Genomic DNA, 19,150 nt, shown 5'->3' with positions numbered 1-19,150 from the left:
GGCTTCTACTTTATGGTTTTAGGCAGAGTCAACAAAGTATGAGAAATTCTCTCAGTTTGAAACATCATCATTTCCTTAACAGCAAAACAAATCTATGTTTGATTTCAGGACTAATACTATAGTTTGATGACAGCCTAAGCCCAGCCTCTGGTCAAAGGCTTATCTTCTTTAGCAGAATATCTATGATTAAACTCAGGTAACCAAATCCCTTGTGTATTACAACAAAGGCAATAGTATCATTGGTTCTGGTCCTTAGTCCTTGCTTGTTTTCAAGTCAACATTTTATTTGCTTAAACTAATTCTTTAATATGATTTAAGACATATGAAGATAAAAACTAACATTGAAATGAAGCATTTTAAAGACACACATTGATACTGAGCACACAAAATTAATTTTATTCTAAAGTTCAGTCCATGGTAGTAGAAATGGAAGCCAAATGTGACCCGTATGCCCTACCACCCTTTTGCCCCTGGTACTACCACCTGATCAGACCCAAAGCAGTTTGTAAGCTGGGTCAGAACACTCTTCAAGGCCCCTTGGAGCCCATCCGTTTACCGTGCTCCACACAAGGGGCTGGAAGACTATGGCCCATGTAAATAGTTTTACTAAAAACACAGCCATGATCATTTGTTTATGAACTGTCTGTGGCTGCAATGGCAAAGTTGAGAATGGACAACAGAGACCAGACGGCTTGCTAAGGCAAAAGTATTTGCTACTTGGCCCTTTACAGAACAACTGTACCAATCCCTGATCCACATCTCTGGAGGTTGGCCTGATGTAAGCTATTACAAGCCCAAAAAGTGGATGCATGCTATATGCTGTTATAAACAATTTTACAGGGGGGGGGGGATAGGAGTGTTATTGTTTATGTATTATACACATATAGTAAAAGCATGAATCTTAACAGCAGAACACGATGAGATTTTATACAACCATCACCTGTGCAACCCCCTCATAAATAAAGAAAATGTGTCCTGTGCCCCCTCACAGTCAGTACCCCCAACAAAGGGAGCCATTATTTTAACTGCCATCACTTAGATTCATTCACCTAGCCCTGAACTTTCTACGACTGGAGCCATGCAGTGTTTCGCTAAGCATTAAGTCAGTGGCATGCTTACATAAGGTAGAAGGGGGTTTATTCTTCACTGTTGTATAATATTCAATTATAGGACTGTACCACAATTTATTTACCTATCTATTCAAGGACAATAGGTTCTTTCAAGGTTTTTGCTCTTATGAACATTCAATGTTCATGTGTTTTGGTGGGCATAAGGATTGACTTACTTTATGAAGAGTGGAACTTCTGGGCAATAGGAGATATCAACAAACTGCCAAACACTTTTCCAACTTGGTTGTACTTTTTTTTAATACATAAAAATACTGTCCTAATTTTTAATTCCTTGAAAGCAAAGGTCAAAAATACTCTTTCCCCCCCCACACACACACACACAAATTCTCACATTCTGCTGTTCACCCTGTGACTGACTAGCTAGCTATCCTAGGGATTACGGGCAAACTCCAACCTCGACAACATGCTGGCACTTTTCAAATCCATCTTGTTAAGTCCTCACCGAAGACTGTGAGACTAGGTAACCTCAACGTATGGCCTAAGGGGACAAGAGGGGTCAGGAAGGAAAAAATGTCTTGGCCAGGGTCATACAACTAAATCAGTGGCACTCAAGGTCCTTACTGTTTTCCTATAAAAAGCAGGAAGACCAGTTTTGTCGTTATCACAAAGCTAGGAAAACATAAGCGGAGGCAACAATAACCTCAGCTCCTTGTTTTCCCCTCTAACCACCTTATCAGTTCAAATATAATTAAATTCTGCCATGGCTCCTCTGTATAACTCCTCACAGAGTAGACTTAAATCATTACTGTCACACTACACTCTGTGTCCGAAGACACTGCTACCCAGCTTGACAATGGTAGAAAAATAAGAAGTACAACCACACTGCAAAATTCTAACATTGAAATATGGCCACAAACCATAAAGTTTCGGACAAAGGCATGAATTTGCAAACAAAAAGCAAAAATAATACAAACAAAAAAACCTATAGGCTTTTGTGTTGTCTACTCAAATCTCTACTGCATGCAGAACTGGACTTAAGTGGCATAAATCAGAAAACGGTAATGGGAACTGAATGAAATTCTCATAAATCACGTTACTAAGTATAGTTACATCTTAGATGTGAAACCCAATTAAACAGATGGCCACATGCTGTCAGAATCAGCCCCTAATCAATAAAGATGTTCATTTCAGAAAATCACCTCAATTTTTCACTTCTTCACTGAAGGAACAAGAAGGCAGTTGGGGGTGAGGGGAACTCCCAGGAAACCCAGTGGGGAATGTCTAAGAAGGAACTCCACCTGTCTTAATTTGTAGTCCAAAAAGTCAGAAAGAAGAGAGAAAGAGAAAAAGTCACCCAAAGGACTCCTTGTCATCTTGCCTGGTAATGTAATTTACAATGAGAGCAAGCACTAGTCATTAGGAAAATAGAAACAGCTTGAATCTCTTAATTAAAACACTGCTTCAAATTGTTCATTTCAAACCCCTGTGTTCATAAGCTTTCCAGAAACCACTGGGTTACCCTGAAAGGGATGCTTCTTCAGTAAACCTGTGATAGGATCACCTCTTCCCAGACAAGAAAAAGGCTGAGCAGGGGTGAATCCCAGAGGCAAAATATTATTAGGCACATTGAAATCCCCAAAGGAGCCGTTAAGCATTCACTGACACTGGAAAGTGAGTGTGGGAACACGGGTGAAGCATCCATCTCAATGCCACTATTGGTGAAAACTAAGTCTACCAATGCCAATAGGCGATGAAAATGAGAGTTGATGAAAACACATCTGTACTCTGTAACATGCTGTTTGGCACCCATTTGATGTTATCTGGTAAAGTTAAGTATTTGCATAACCTGTAGGCCAGTAATTCTACTCTTAGTATATACCCAAAACATCAGGGGACAAGCAGAGGAGTATACAGACTGGCAACACTGTCCATAATGACAAAAACCTGGAGTGGGAGAACACGAAGGTCTGTCAACAAAGTCTGTAGTCTAGGTAAATAATCTGACGTACAGTCATGCAATGGAATATTATACAGCAGGGAAAATGAAAAACTCACTGCCATGTGCTACAAGGATGAATCCTAAAAACGTGTTGATTTAGGGGTGCCTGGTTGGCTTAGTTGGCCAGGCGTCCGACTCTTGATTTTGGCTCAGGTCATGATCTCAGGGTTGTGAGATAGAGACCCGCATAGGCCTGCGCGTGGAGCCTGCTTGGGATCCTCTCTCCCTCTCTCTCTGCCCTCCCCTCCTCATGCTTGCTTGCTCTCACTCTCTCCCTAAAAGAATAAAAATTTTTAAAAAACAAAGTAGCTTTAAATTGCATGCAGTATACCATTTTTATTATGCTATAAAAATAAGCAAAAATAAGTATCAACAAATGGTTTAAAATTTATTTTGAGAAAAAGACAACGATAAGCACAAAAAGCAGAAAACTAGTTACCCCTATAGTAAGCAAGATGAATGGGATGGGGAGAAGCATGGACAGATGTAATGATATGGAGAATGTTCTAGTTCTTGGGGGGTGGTAGGTTCATAGGAATATAATGTATATGTTTTAATATGTTATGTATATTCTTTGGCATGTACCAAATATTACATAGAACACTTTCTTTTAAAATGGGTAATCTAGTCCAACTCCAGTTTCTGGATCCGGTCCAACCCCGACGGGTCAGGTTTCTACATTGGAGCCAGCCAGCCTCCCGCCAGTTTCTGGACCCCATCCGGAAGAAGAAATGCTCAAGTCAAGTCTGAAAACTCCTAACAGAAAAGCTGGGATCCAGGCTAAGTGAGGGACTCATCCACTTGCTCTAGAAACAGAGAGAATGCAGGAGCTCAAGGAGCTCGGCAGGCATTTGCTTCAGTTAATGAAAAACAAGTTAAGGAGCACTGTGACACCAGGATCCAGCGGCAAATCCACACGATCGCTTCATGGCCAAAGCTAAACACTCTGAGCAATGAAACAGAAAATGATAGCATTGGATAAGAATCCACATAATAAAATAAATATCCATGAGTTCATAAGGCTATAAAAAATATGTGATTGCACAGATAGATGCGCGTGAAAGGACGGTCCCTTCTTTACAATAGAATTCACATTAATACGAATGGAAGGGATGAAATTGAAATTGAGCAATGAGAAAACAGCACAGGGATGCTTGCTGCATACAAGTTTTACTAATGGAGGCTAAAATCAGTGAACGAACAACAGGAGAGAAACAGGATAGATAGAGTCTCAGAGATATAGTTCCCAAGATATTTGCCAACTACACCGGCAGGGAGGATAGCAACCTTACAGTGGAACAACCCAGCAGAAATCATCTTCTCCAAGTGAACAAGGGTAGCCTCACATCACCAGCAATAAGACACATAAATAGCACAAACCCGGTGATATGAGGCACCAAGGAGGATACGGCACCACTTCTGTGACATTCATGCCCCAAATGCATTCACCTAAGTCCTATCACGTGAAAAGAGTAGACAGACACAAACTGAGGGACCTTCCACAAAATGACTGACCAGTACTCTTCAAAGGTGTCAAAGTCATGAAGGACAAAGAGAGACTAAAGAACTATCAAACTCTGTAGGAGACTGAGAAGAAATAATGACTAAATGTAACATGGGATCTTGATAGGATTCTGGATCAGAAAAAGAACTTGAGTGGCCAAACTAGTGATATTTCAGTAAGGCCTTAAGTTTAGTTAACGGTGGTATAGCAATGTTAATGTTCTGGTTCTGATTGTTGCATTATAGTTATGTAAGATGGTAACGCTGAGGGAAGTTAGCTAAAGGATACATGGAAACTCTGTGTTCTGGTTTTGTAACTTTTTAGTAATTGTAAAAGTGGCTCAAAGTAAAAAGTGTGTTTTTTTAATAAAAAATGGACAATCTAAAGAATTTTCTATTGCCCAATAGGTTATTCCAACTGTTATTATAATTTACATATAATTCATATCATAAGTAGTAATCATTAATATCTCAAAAATCTTAAGTTCCCATGTAACATATGCAGCTTAATTCTCAACTTGGAGCTATATCAAAACATCAAGGTGCACATGTTAACTATATATACTTTTCGTTGATTATACCTCAATAAAGCTGGGGGACAAAGTAAGCAATGATTTCACGATAACAATGAGTATTTCTATAGTAAGGAGTGACATTCAAAGTATTCAAAATATTTAACAACTGATTTTGTTATACAAATTAGTGTAGAAATCAAATATTACCACCATCTGCTTGTTTTCCTTCTGTTCATTAAGCTCTCACACCAGTCCTTCAGAAACTGACATTCCCAAAGGTGACCACACGAGGGCGACTCTCATGAGCTGTGCCTGCCGGGAGTGGGCAGCCACAGCTCCGGAGCTGTCCTCTCTGGCTAGCGAGTCCTGCGGGTACGAGGGCGAGCAGAGAGGATCTACAGAGGGCAGGTAGGATGCCTCACTGAGAAGTTAGCACTCAAGCAAAGATTTGGAGGAAATGGGAGCATGAACCATGCAGATCACTTGGGGAATTTTCCCAGGCCAAAAGAGCCTCTGCTATAAATGCTAGGAGAGAACGGAGTCCCGCGCTCTAGGAACAGGAAGGAGGCCAGTACAGCTGGAACAGAGGGGAGATAAGGCAGCAGTAAGAGGTCTGAGGGCCATCACAACTAATTTGGTTTTTATCCTGAGTGAGATGGGAAAGCGATAAGGGGTGCTGAGCAGAGGAGGGACCTGAGATGATTGTAAAACATCTTAAAATGGCTGCAATATTCTATTTAGAAAAGGCTGAAGGGGGATAAAGACAGAAGTGGGCAGGCCAGTGAGGAAGCTACATCTCGCGGGGAGGAGGTGGGCCCGTGGCCAAGGGTGGCAAGCATTTGTAAGTTCCATCGCCCACATTCAACAAAGCACACAGAGATGCACTTAAAAGAATGAAATTAGATGTTATCACCAAGTGAGGGAGTGAAGACAAAGACCAGAGGAGGCGCAGAAGGGATGAGAAACCAGCAAGGGCTAAAGCAGGAGCAGCCTCCCCTCCCCACAACAGGTCACTGCCGCCCTGCATTCAGATGTTTGTCATTCTCATGAATGTCTTCCTACTTTCACTACAAAAGGATGTACCTCTAGACAACACATAGGAATGTTTTTGCATGCTTTTCAACTTTTTTATATGGTATCACACTTGATAGTATTTCCCCAGTTGTTTTCCCCCCACAACCAATACTTGTGAACTTTATCCATGTGAATGCATGTTGCTCTAGATCACTCATTATTCACTGCTGTCTGGCATTCCTGTGTGTGAACAGGCCACATTGGGGTCATTTTCCCGCAGACGGACACGTAGGTTATTTCACTATTTCTGCTATGATAAACAACACCGGTATGAGTACTCTCACACAAGCCTCCTCCTGTGAGACTTCTCTAGGGCAGTGGTTCTCAAACTGCGTCAGAGTCACCTGGAAGCCTTAATACAACAGATTTCTGAGCCCCATGTCCAGAGTTTGTGAACAACAGGTCTAAGGTGGGGCACAAGAACTTGCTTTTCTTTTTTTTTTTTATCATTTTTATTTATGCATTTATTAATTTACATGCAAGTTAGTTAGCATATAATACAACAACGATTTTAGGAGCAGATTCCAGTGACTGATCCCCTATGTATAAAACCCAGTGCTCATACCAACAAGTGTCTTCCTTAATGCCCCTTACACATTTAGTCCATCCCCCTCCCACAACCCCTCCAGCAACCCTCTGTTTGTTCTCTGTATTTAAGAGTCAAGAATTTGCATTTCTAACCAGTTGCTCCGTGATGCCATTGCTATCCGTCCCAAGATCACACTTGGAGAAACAAAGCACCGGGGCACATGCCAGGAGGGCAGTGATGGTCACAGACATGCATGGACATCTTCAGCCTTTCTAGGTATTGCCAAATTGCTCTGCAAAGTGGGTGAAGCAATTTACACTTCTACCAATAATAATTATGTGTCCCTGCTGCCAACACTCGGTACTGTCAGATTTTTTATTTAATCTGACCTTTAGTCATTTTGTAAACTTATCGTGGCATTTTTACCTACACAATATGTGTAAATAAAAGCCACTTAAGACTTTACATCCTAGGGTCAATTAGAACATTTCCAAGCATTTCTATAGACAGGCCCCTCAGGTTCTATCATCTGCCCAGCTACCTGCTTGTTTTCCCCATCAATCCTAGAAATAAACAAAAATGGTGCGGACAAAGTCATTAAGAACATTATGAAAGATGACTACAGTTTTCTTTTCATGGCCAACTGCCCTGTAGTTTTATTTATTGTAGTTCTGTCTTCTTGGGGTTTTTGTTTGTTTTTGTTTCGTTTTGTTTTTACTTAATTAGGTGAAGGGAGTGAAGCAAATCGGGCATATGGATACAGAAACTTAAACTTCCTTCACCCACATACCTGATCACTTTTGGAGGGAAATAAAGAAATCACAGTCAGGGAAAAGTTCCTTCCATTTTGTACCACATTAACAAGGAGACAAGAAGCCAGTACTCACGAATCTGGTTGGTGGATGCACTGTAGAAGGCATTGACGGTCGTGGGATTCGTAAACCACCTGTAGAAAGAGAAGCAAATACCACCAAGAAATCATCATTATCCAGGCGGGAGGGCAACAAGAATGAACACAATGTGGCAAGATTTATTAGCAAATAACCAGCGAGCAATGGGGAAATAGGGCACATGGGGAAATTACCACCTCAGTTTAGGGTTATTGCTCTGTTCAATGAGCAGCCTCATCATAAACTGAACATGGTTCAGTGAGAATATATTAACATGCCTGCTTATTCACTAGTACTAACTTAACAGAAAAAGTCAGCACCAGTGCTTCTGAAATAGCTTTAATGAGAAATTCTAGAATCTAAAGGGCTCTCCCCATAGATGGAAACAGCAAGAAGCTGATGTTTGGCAGGCCTAGTTCAATAGATCCATGGGACAGCTAACTTTCTATGCTGCATCACTTCTGACCTGTCCATTCGACATTTGGCATTGATGACAACACAGAAATCTATGTAAAGAGAGATGGATAAAGTATAACCATGCCACCCAGAGGTTCTCCCTGCTCCAGTGGACAGTTTACAGATGTAAGCATCCAAAGAGCTAATGAGTCATCCTGCCTCTTTTACTAAGTAGCGGGATTGTGTTGGAATAGTTGCCCACCTTCCTGGGGTTTGGTTTCAGCTATAAAATTAAGATACTGCATTGAGAGGCACACCTGAGTGGCTCAGTCAGTTAAGCGTCCAACTCTTGATTTCAGCTCAGGTCATGATCTCATGGCCTGTGAGTTTGAGCCCCACATCGGACTCTGCACTGACAGTGCGGAGCCTGCTTGGGAATCTTGCTCTCCCTCTCTCTCTGCCCTCTCCTGCTCTCTCTCTCGCTCTCTCTCTCAAAAAAACAAATAAACTTAAAAAAAATTTTTTTAAAGATCCTGCATTAAGCAATCAGGGGAGTACCTTCCAGCTATAAAGAGTCTACATTCCAGGGGCACCTGGGTGGCTCAGTCAGTTAAGTATCTGACTTCTGCTCGGATCATGATCTCACGGTTGGTGAGTTCAGGACCCAAGTCAGGCTCTGGGCTGACAGCTCAGAGCCTGGAACATGCTTTGGATTCTGTGTGTCTGTCTGTCTCTCTCTCAAAAATAATTTTTAAAAAAGAGTCTACATTCCACTTTAAATGCATGAACTACTTAGCTCAGGGCTTCGCAAAATTTTTTCTGTAAACAGTCAGATGGTAGACAATTAGGCATTTTGTAGGCAAAGAGGCAAAAATCAAAGATGTTATGTAGGTACTTCTTTCGTAAGAGAAAGGGTTCCACAAAATTTTATTGATAAAGTTAAAAATAGAACAAGTGAGTACAATTTTTTGTAAGACAGCCTGTTAATGAGAAGAATGGAATTCTTTAGAGGCAAAATAACATTTTGCTTAATTGGGATTCAGAGTTAGTGCTTCATATCATTAGATCGACTACAAACATTTATCTCTAAAAATCACTCTTTGCTCATGGGCCCCACAAAAACAGGCATCAGGCAAGATTTAGCCCACAAGCTGCATCGTGCTGACCCCTGATTTAGAGGCCCGTGAGTTTCTGCCCTTTATGATAAAAACCAAGCAATCTGTCTTAAACTGAATTGCTCAAAATAAACTCATATAGATCCCTTTTCAAAACAATCATTTTACTGATTTATATCTAACAGAAGAATTATGGCAAGCTAATAATTTAAGTCAGACTAATATGAAACTGGTAGGAAATCCAAGGGTTGATTCTAGTTGATCGGCCCACACCTTCTCCCTATAAAGAAGTCCACAAATACATCATTCTATTATCATTAGAAGTAACAGTGGCTATAGGAAATTTTCACTGACGCTCACAATGCCCTAGGCACTTCCTATTTGTAGTCTTCCCCATAGCAACTGTAGGAATCACTAGCCTATCTCACAGATGAGGACAATGAGACTTAACAAGCATTATGTACTTGTGCAAGATCTGCTGTGACTTCAAACCGGTTCTCTTAAGTGTTACAGTATACCGGAGACATTACTGGAAATCAAGAGAGTGCCTCCTCTAGTCAAAGCTGAAACATGTACTCCTTTCCATAAAATGTGTACTCTTTTCCTTCAGAGTTAGGATTAGTATTTCAATAAGCCCCAATGTTTAGCAAACAAACTTACTGGCTGGTCTACCTTCTTGAGGAAACAAGTGGAGGGGAAAACACCTTTATCGTTCTAAGGTCACTACCTGAGGTAGGTGGAATTATGTCCAGGTCCTAATCCCTGGATCCTGTGAAGAGGTTACATTACATGCCAAAAAGGACACTGCAAATATAATTAAGGTTAAGGAGCTTAAAACAGGGATGGTCTCCTGGATATCCAGGTGAGGCCAATCTAATCACTAGTCCTTAAAAGTAGAGAACCTTCTGTGTCTGGAGTCCCAGAGATGTCGGGGAGGAAGTCAGATTCCAAGAGTTAAAAGGATTCCACAGGCCGTTGCTGGCTCTGAGATGTAGGGACCATGGTGCAAGGATCAGAGAGAAGCCTTTAGAAGGGAACAGTGGCTCCCAAATGACAGCCAGCAAGGAAGTAGGGATGTCAGTTCTGAAACTGGCAGGTAGTGAATCTGCCAACAACTCAATAAGCTTGGAACAAAATTCTTCCCAGAGCCTCCAGCTATGAGCCCAGCCAGCTGACAACTTGATTCCAGTCTTATGAAAGCTAGATCTCAGAAACCAGCCAAGGCATCCTGTACTTCTGACCTACAGAACTGTGAGATAATACATTTGTGTTATTTTGAGTTGCTAACGTTGGGTAGTTTGTTACAGCAGCAACAGAAAATTAACACATTACCGTACAAAGAACCCAGCATTGGTATGTCTGAAGATTGAGTCAAGTCCTAAAGGACAATGGACTGAAGCGTAATAGGTGCAAAAGATGATTTATATCCCTAGAGCTCATCCCTTCTCTCCCCTGCCTTCAGCAAAGAATGAACTTGCAAAATGTGAGGATAAGGGCCATGCAGGAAAAATGATTCTAACTGCTGATGAACAAAGGTGGACAAAACAAAGAGATCAAACAATCAGAGGGGGCCTGATAGGGCCTCTGAAGCTTCAGCAAGAGTACCTACAACCTCTTATTTCAGGCCCACGATTTCACCTTTCCTGAATTCCCAGAGCTGGTGCTGTCTGTAAAGTATGTTTGGAGCCTTGATTGTACCCAGAGCTGATATTTAGTGGCTGCACCAGTAGATCTTACCACTTGTAGGCGCTACTGCTACTTCTTATTGGTCACTGCCTATGCCAAACCAGCCATTAAATATTCTGTATATCTCCCTGATTATATCCAAGTGTATTATATATTTAGTTTTACCATTCTCTAATATAAGGCTACCTATTCTGATTTTAACATGTGTTTGCAATTTTTTTTGCACTCCTCCCATTAAGAGGTGGAGTCTACATTCCTCTCCTCTGGATTATGGGCTGGCCTTGGTGACTTGGTTTTAAAACATAAAATGCAGTGGAAATGACACCATGGGACTGCCTATGCCAGGCAATTAAGGGCAATACAACCTCCCCCTAGTGTGCACACACGGTTCCTTCCTCCTCTCTTTCTCAGGAACCTGCTCTTTGGAGCTTCTTGCTCAATCAGCACGCTATAAAGAAGCCCAGTATGCAAAGCCATAGGCAGCCAACAGCCATCATCAGCCACTAGACATGAGAGAAGACACCTCCCCCATGACTCCAGCTCCAGCCACTCTCTGACTGCAATTACATGAAAGCTCATAAACAACAAGCACTCCGCTGAGCCTAGTGGAGTGGTTTGTTAGACTGCAGGAGATAGATAACTGAAACACTGACAAGTGGTTGTCCGTAGATGAAGTTGTAACCAATGGGTTGACTTTTCTCATGAAAATGTTTTGTTTGCCCATCACAACGGTTTTTAAAAGGACTGAACTGGAACTCCTTTAAACGAGGTGTACAATGACTGGTTCTCCACGGTCCCCACCGCCCCCCATCAGTTTACACTTGTCTACATCACCATCTGTTAACTGATTGGGCCCTGAAAGCATATGTGTTAACACAACTTGTCTCCCAACAAGATGTTAAGCTCTTTATGGGCTAAGACCATTGTCCCAGTGGCATGTGCTGATCAGAAGATCATTACATCTAGTGAAATGAATTTATTGCTATATATACATCTACTTGAATAAACGAAAAGTGTCCTTCAAGTGCTTTAAATTCTTCTTACCATGACTTTAGGGTGTTCCTGCAGACTGTGTTTGGGGAAGGATTTAATGGACAAGGTGGGAAGAGGTCTCGTATAAATTTCAAAAGAAAAATACATGGGGATGAAATTATACTGGACAATGGAATACACAAAAGGAGTGTAATAGTAATAATGAAATACAGTTGTTTAAAGACAAGGACATTGGTACTCTGATTTTTTGAACCATATAAAATAGATATACATCAGGCTAAAGTTTTACATTTTACCTATCAACTCTTAAAGATAGTCAAAGGAATAGGGAATGGTCAAACCATAGAATATTTATTACTTTATTTCTAATACCCTGTAGATTATATCCTTCCCATTCCATGCTATAGATAATGCTTTTACAAACAAAAATTCTGGGAAAATCATAATTTGTATAGACATTTGATCTATTTTTACCTATTTTTTGAAAAGATAGAGAAAGAAATTCCAGACATGTCCGGTCACAGCAGAGTGAGAGTGAGTTAATAGGGAAGCTGACTTAAAGCCATTTCTGTCAAAGAAAGGGGATCCTAAGGGAAAAAATTACTTTTGACTCAAGCCAAGCAGTAGAGTAAATCCTCTATTTTTAAGTGAGCTGATGAAGTGACAATTCTGAGAACCAACCCCTAAATATGTACCTTCAGGGATGACCACCCAATTAACTCCATTCTTGCTGACATTTCCCATTGCGTTAGAAACTTCTTAATGCACATTAGTTCGGCTAAAATGGATTCCATGAGAATGAAAGATAAAGGGTATTTATCTCCTATACCCACAAAGAAGCAAAATGTTATTTCAGGGCTTTGTGGAAATATAATCATGATGTGCTATTCAAAGTAAACTAGTGTAGTGGAGCTACTCCAGAATCACTCCCACTAGATTAACTCATCAATTTTCAAAACTAAAAGATGTCGATTAAAGCCAGTGGGTGTCATGAAGCTAAAATTCCCTACAATGCCTGAAAAGGAGCAGCCCAAAATTTCTTCTAAAAAATAGACTATCCACCCAAAAAAAAAAAAAAAAAAAACGTTGAAAAAAAAATTTAAAAAGAAAGGGGCGCCTGGGTGGCGCAGTCGGTTAAGCGTCCGACTTCAGCCAGGTCACGATCTCGCGGTCCATGAGTTCGAGCCCCGCGTCAGGCTCTGGGCTGATGGCTCGGAGCCTGGAGCCTGTTTCCGATTCTGTGTCTCCCTCTCTCTCTGCCCCTCCCCCGTTCATGCTCTGTCTCTCTCTGTCCCAAAAATTTATAAAAAAAAAAAAAAAAAAAAACGTTGAAAAAAAAAAAATAGACTATCCTATCCCTTTACCACACAAAGAGGACCTTCAATTTCTTAATGTTACTTTCCCTGAAATAGACACATAGTTTGAGGAAGCAAGAATTAGTACTATTGCATGGATTTTCATTCATGCATAACTTTTCCAGAAACATCAACCAATTTAATGTCCTTGTGAAAGAGGTATTTGTTTTTGCTGATGGAGAAGAAAACTACACAGAATCATGTGGTTTGCCTAAGCCCACAAAGTCAGCCAGCATTTTTCCAAGGCATGAATGAAATAAGAGAAATAGACAAGACCCTTTGAATCTGACAGTCCATCAGTATTTTAGGATGATGGTAAAAAGGACACATTTAGGAGGTTTTCAATTAGCAGCACAGGCCTTGTCACACACCCAATAGCATAATGACATTTTGAAACTGAATTAACTTGACAGTACCTCTAATATGGAGAAGCACAAACGCCAAAAATTCAAGAAAATACTGGTGACAAAAATATCTTGAATTATCCACACACTGCAAGAAGAGTCTGAACCGATCTGAAGTAGATCTGAAAGAGCAGGATGATTCACACAGATCTGTGACTACCATACTACATGGAGATGCTCATCCGGATACTGGAAAACATTTGCTGAGGTTGTCAGATTCAAGGAGCTATCTCTAGAACCCTAAATCTAAAAATTTCCTTTTTCTTTTACATCTAAAATTTCAATTGACTGATTGAGGTTAGGAATGAAGCAGGAGAGATGGGCTAAGAGACATTGTGATGAGAGGAGAGAACCAAGGACACTGGAGCACATGGCTTGAAAGCAGTTGCCTGTCATTTCCAAAGAAGTCTGAAAACCTTCTAACCTATGTTCTTTTGACTGGAGTCAGGGATGGGTAGAGCAATGGTTCAGCTTTAGGCCTACTCCTTAAAGTGAACACTTTGAACTAATTTTGTGGGTGGATGCTGTAGGAAGGCCAGAAGGGCAGAGGGCAGAGATAGGTAGATTGGGAGCCATGGGTAAGAGGGACAGCTAGTATTCACAGCTTAAGCCAAGGGCTGGTACAGAGCCTCAAGTTTCTACAGTCTAGAAAAGAGCAGGGAGTTGAAAGGGAGAGTAACAAGAGACCCAGAGAGCATAAAAAGAGCCAGTCAAACATCCAGAGACCAGAATATCAGCCAAGGTTAAAAAGTAGGCCATAAAAAAAAAGTGGGCCATGGAAACCAGGCTTCCAGCTATGATGATATGAAATAGTCAGCAAATTCCTTCCACAAAAATCAAGTATAAAACTGGACACAATGGTCAACAAACAACCATTTTAGGGCTCTGGGAATTGATCATCAAATCCAAACAACAAACTGAAAAATGTTTAATTATGAAAAAGTGCTAGAGCTTGGAAGTAAGTAGAACAGGAGTCTGTGGCCTTCTTGCCAGGGACTGCTCCTGCCCTTCCCAGCATGGTCAGTGAGAACTCTGTTCTATCAGGACAGGTAGGGCGGCTGGCAAATCAGCAGCTTTGTTGCCACAGGGGGTGGACTCAATTGGAGGTGGAGGTGAAAACCTGCAGCTTTGTCAGCTAAAAGTGGCAAACTTGGTAGAAAACAAATGAAAGGATGCCCACAGCTCTCCCAGCCTGAAGTTACAGTTCCCATTGGGAAGACTGACAGGAGAGCCAGGAATTTTTTTAATTATTTATTTATTTATTTATTTATTTATTTATTTATTTATTTATTTATTTTGAGAGAGAGAGAGAGAGAGAGAGAGCGAGCGAACACTTGAGGGGAGAGGGGCACAGAGAGAGGGAGAGAGAGAATCCCAAGCAGGCTCTGCACTGTCAGCACAGAGGCCGACACGGGGCTCGATCTAACAGACCATGAGATCATGACCTGAGCCAAAATCAAGAGTCAGATGCTTAACCAACTGACCCACCCAGGCAACCCCAAGCCCGAAATTTAAAAGGGAGATCTTAGAAATAAAATAGTCATAGAAGGGTGAGGTAAGGTCTCCGCACACCCCTGGCTGCCTGGGACCCTAGACACACATACAGGAAAGATTCAAGCGAGCCCAGTGGAAAGCGAACTCCAAGGCTAACTGAGAAATGTACTCCCAGCCCATACACAGATCAACTGGTAGAGGACAGAAGCCCTCCCTATTCCAGGTGTTTGAGCACAAGGTCTACCCCAATCCCTGGCAGAGCGCTAAGCTGTGCAGGCACAGGGACAACCTCTGGGAAATGAGGCTCAAAAATAAACATAAGAATTTAAAAGATGAGAAGAGACCTCCATGGCTGCCTACTATATAAGGAGATAGATTCTGCAATCTAAGTCAAGGAAAGTTATCTTTTTTTAAAGCCTCAGAAAAATTAATCAGAATCCATAGTTGTTACAATGTAGTATCCAAAATGTCATTTTCAACGACAAAAAAAATATGCTATACAAAGAGACAAAAGTGTTAAGAAAAATGCAGTCAATAAAAACTGAGCAAGGCCAGATGTTGGGTTTAGCAGACTTGAAAGCAGCCATTACAAATTAGCCTACAGAATTAAATTATATTCAAAGAACTAATGGTAAATATAACAGTGACTGAACAAACAGAAAATCACAACAAACAGAAACTAAAAAACAACCAAATGGCAATTCTGAAATTGCAAAGTACAATCACCAAAATGAAAAATTTGTTACGTGAGTCAAAAGCAAATTTGAAAATGCAGAAGAAACAATCCATGAATTTGAAGACAGATCAACAGAAATTATGCAGTCTGCAGCACATGGAGAAAAACAGTGGAGAAGTGGGCACCAGCAGAACAGTATCTAAAGTACCAGCAGGCAGAACCAACAGTAATCTAAACCTTACAGGGAACACTGTGTCAAGTGTATTTCAATTAAAAAAAGTGATCTAAACTTCAAGTGAAGATTTCTTAATTGTAAGCCTCTTATTTGATAAGTGGGGATAATAAATAGTACGTACACCTCACAGAAATGACAAGAGGATAAAATTAATTCTAACATGTAAAACACTTCCTGGCACATTGTCAACATAATAATGGTTAGATGCCATCATTAGCATCATACACATGTTGCTAGGGAAGGAAATCATGGCTGGCCTTGGCCCCAAAAGTTCCTAGGGAAACTGCCTACCTATAGGGAAAGTTCCTACAGGCAGCTGGGAGGAAGGGGAATAAATTATAACTGCCATTGGAGAAAAATTATACAGCCATCAGTTCTGTGACACTTACTGCTTCAACAAAATCTTCTAGTTACTTCATAAGTATACAATTACTTCTACTTTGGAACTATAGTTTGTAAGTATTTGTTCTTTTTTAAGATCTTCAAAAGTTTCTGCCTGAGTGTGAAATTCTAGAGCAATTTGTTTTCAATATACATATATTCATAAGTACATCTAGAAATGATTCACACGTTTGTACCCTAATAAGCATTCCTGCAGTATGTTTTGATGCCATAATTAGAATTAAGAACTGATTCATATAATATCACAAATAAGATTCATCAACACCTAACACAGATTTTGCCAAACCAAGGTAACTGGACAGCCAGCTACTCTGACTAGAGGAAATTACAAAATTTGACCTAAAGGGACTTCACTTGCCACCACATATTTATCTCTTTCACCTTCTTTTATTTTTTAATTTTTTTTTACTCACTCTGTTTTTGGAACCGTTTTTCTCAGCCAGAAGAAATCAGACTGTGCTAAATACTTGCGGGTTTGCAGGACATTGCCAAAGTAGTCGGATTCTGAAAACTTGATCTGAATAAAACAAACCACAACCATCAGTGTTCAAAGTGCAGATAAAAGAGGGCTCTGCCAACGGAGAAGCTGCACTCCTCACAGCACCTCCACCAGTTAGCCCAGTATCCACAAAGCCATGAAATTTCATCTCAGTGATTTTCCTTTTAAATAAAAAGCCCCTAAATCAATACGATGGTTTCTGGATCGCAGTAAAAAACAAGAGAAGCTGCAATAATTTATGATGCGTTTCACTTGCTTTATAATTGAAAAATCTACTTTAACCTTTACAGAACCTATTATCCTAGGTTTGGAATTTCTTGGCTCACCTGAGTCCTTCATCTTTTCTAAAATGGGTACGTTATTTACTTGTAACATAGGTTCTTCTAATACTATTCAGTTTAGTCAGCTAAAACTTCATTTAGCTTATAGATGATGATTTAGTCAAATGTTAAAATCCAATTTACTGTAATCAGCATTTGTTCATGAAGGAAAAAAAAAATCAAAGTGATTCAGGGACTTATTTCCCATCCTGAGCACAATGGAGCCACTAGGATAATTCCGTTATTAACAGATATTTCTCTATTACCACACAAAAAAATTCTCTGGTCACCAAAAACTAATGACATTATAGAGGCAAATCCTAGATTCAGCTTACATAGAAAAACAGGAAGCTGATGTCTCACAACAATTTGTACATTACAATTGGGAAACAGACATCAAAGATTCTTGAGTTCCTTATCTTTTTTTGGAAGGAGAATGGCAAACAATTTCAATTCTATAGCCGCTCTCTACAAAACTAGCATTACTTAACCTAAATATTATTAAATATCTGTATAACAGTAAACGCAATGGTTTGTAGTAATATCTAATACTTTGGTTTTAAAATGTATTACTGGGGTGGGGCACCTGGGTGGCTCAGTCCTTTGAGCATCCAACTCTTGGTTTCAGCTCAGGTCACTATCTTGTGGTTCATGAGTTCAAGCCCTGCATCGGGCTCTGTGCTGACAGTGCGAAGCTGGATTAATATTCTCTCTTTCCCCTCTCCCTGCCCCTACCCTGCTTGCTCGCTCTCTCTCTCTCTCTCTCTCTCACTCTCTCTCTAAAAATAAATAAATAAACTTTTAATTAATTAATTAAATATATTACTGGGACAAATAAGAAAAATACATGCTTGAATAAGCAAATAACCAACAATAATCAAATTCTTATCGGCTATATTTTTTGTGTATTTAAACCATATGATTTTAAAAGCAAGAATTAAAATACAGCAAACTCAAGTATATGAAACCCACAGGCATTACATTATAAATATACACACATGTACACACAACTTGATGGTTACAGATTTGACAGTCACCTATTCGTTGGCCAATGTCTGGCTCTCTTCCCTAACATACAATAGATACTCATTATGTCTGTAGAGTATCTCTGTTAGTGATTCATCTTAACCTTTCCAGAGGTCAGGCCAAAATATAAAGGAAGGAGCAAAACAACTGAAGGCACAGGGAGAAATGCAGGAATGAAAGTATCAATTCCTGGCACCTTTGCTGTTCTACTTGACCAACCAATTATAAAGATACGACTTTAAGCTGTCCCTCCATCAAGCCTCCTAGTGAAGTGGCTGATAAACTGTGGTGCAGTCACATAATGGAAAGCAACATGGCACTTTTATTAAAAGAGTGGCATGTATGCATGAACATGAAATAATCTCAAAAGCGATGCTGAGTGAATAAGGCAAGCTGCATGTATGAGCTAATTTAAAGTTTTAAAACATGTAAACCAATACTATATGTTGCTTATGGATCCATACCTATGTAGCAAAAGCATAAAGAAATGCATGGGAATGATAAACACTGAAATCCAGATAGAGTTTATATCTAGGGAAGAGGTAGTAAGAAAAAAGGGCATCATTAGGTCAAGGTGGATTACAGAAAGAATTTCCATGGTATCTATTTTATTCATTTCAAATGTATATGTGCATTACAAAGCTAATGTAGCCATGTTTAATATTTATTAAAGCTGATGTGTTCAAAATTTGATTTTACATACTTTTCCAATGTTTGAGATGCTTCAAAATAAAATCTTATAATTGTTTGCATTTAAAAATAGAAGAAATTTATACTCAAAGTCTCAGAAGACACAGAGTAAGCTCCCTGTTTTAGGAGGAGACCTTAACTAACAATCCTAATGCATTCCCGGGTCATATAGTTAAAAGATGTGTCTGCTGTTCAACCCTTAGCCTTTTTTAGCTTTTGTTCCCAAGATAGCTCTACCAGAACTTTCAGAATGTGATTGTAACTGATGAAAAATTCAGA

At 40.0% G+C, this 19,150-nt stretch overlaps 1 protein-coding gene across 2 annotated transcripts in view; it reads right to left on the bottom strand.

The window, feature by feature from the left end:
• Window positions 1–19,150, bottom strand: part of PHEX (phosphate regulating endopeptidase X-linked) — a 223,282-nt gene that overhangs the window by 44,244 nt on the left and 159,888 nt on the right. For both annotated transcript variants that reach the window (XM_049643584.1, XM_049643585.1), the window contains 2 exons: window positions 16,750–16,853; window positions 7,578–7,636 (listed from right to left, as the gene is read on the bottom strand). In XM_049643584.1, coding sequence (XP_049499541.1) covers window positions 7,578–7,636; window positions 16,750–16,853 — 163 coding nt within the window. The remainder of the gene's footprint in view (window positions 1–7,577; window positions 7,637–16,749; window positions 16,854–19,150) is intronic.

The sequence above is a fragment of the Panthera uncia genome, chromosome X, assembly GCF_023721935.1.
Source record: "Panthera uncia isolate 11264 chromosome X, Puncia_PCG_1.0, whole genome shotgun sequence".
Lineage (NCBI taxonomy): Eukaryota > Metazoa > Chordata > Mammalia > Carnivora > Felidae > Panthera > Panthera uncia.
The sequence above is the reverse complement of the archived record's forward strand: the minus strand, read 5'-3'. Positions and strand labels throughout refer to the sequence as shown.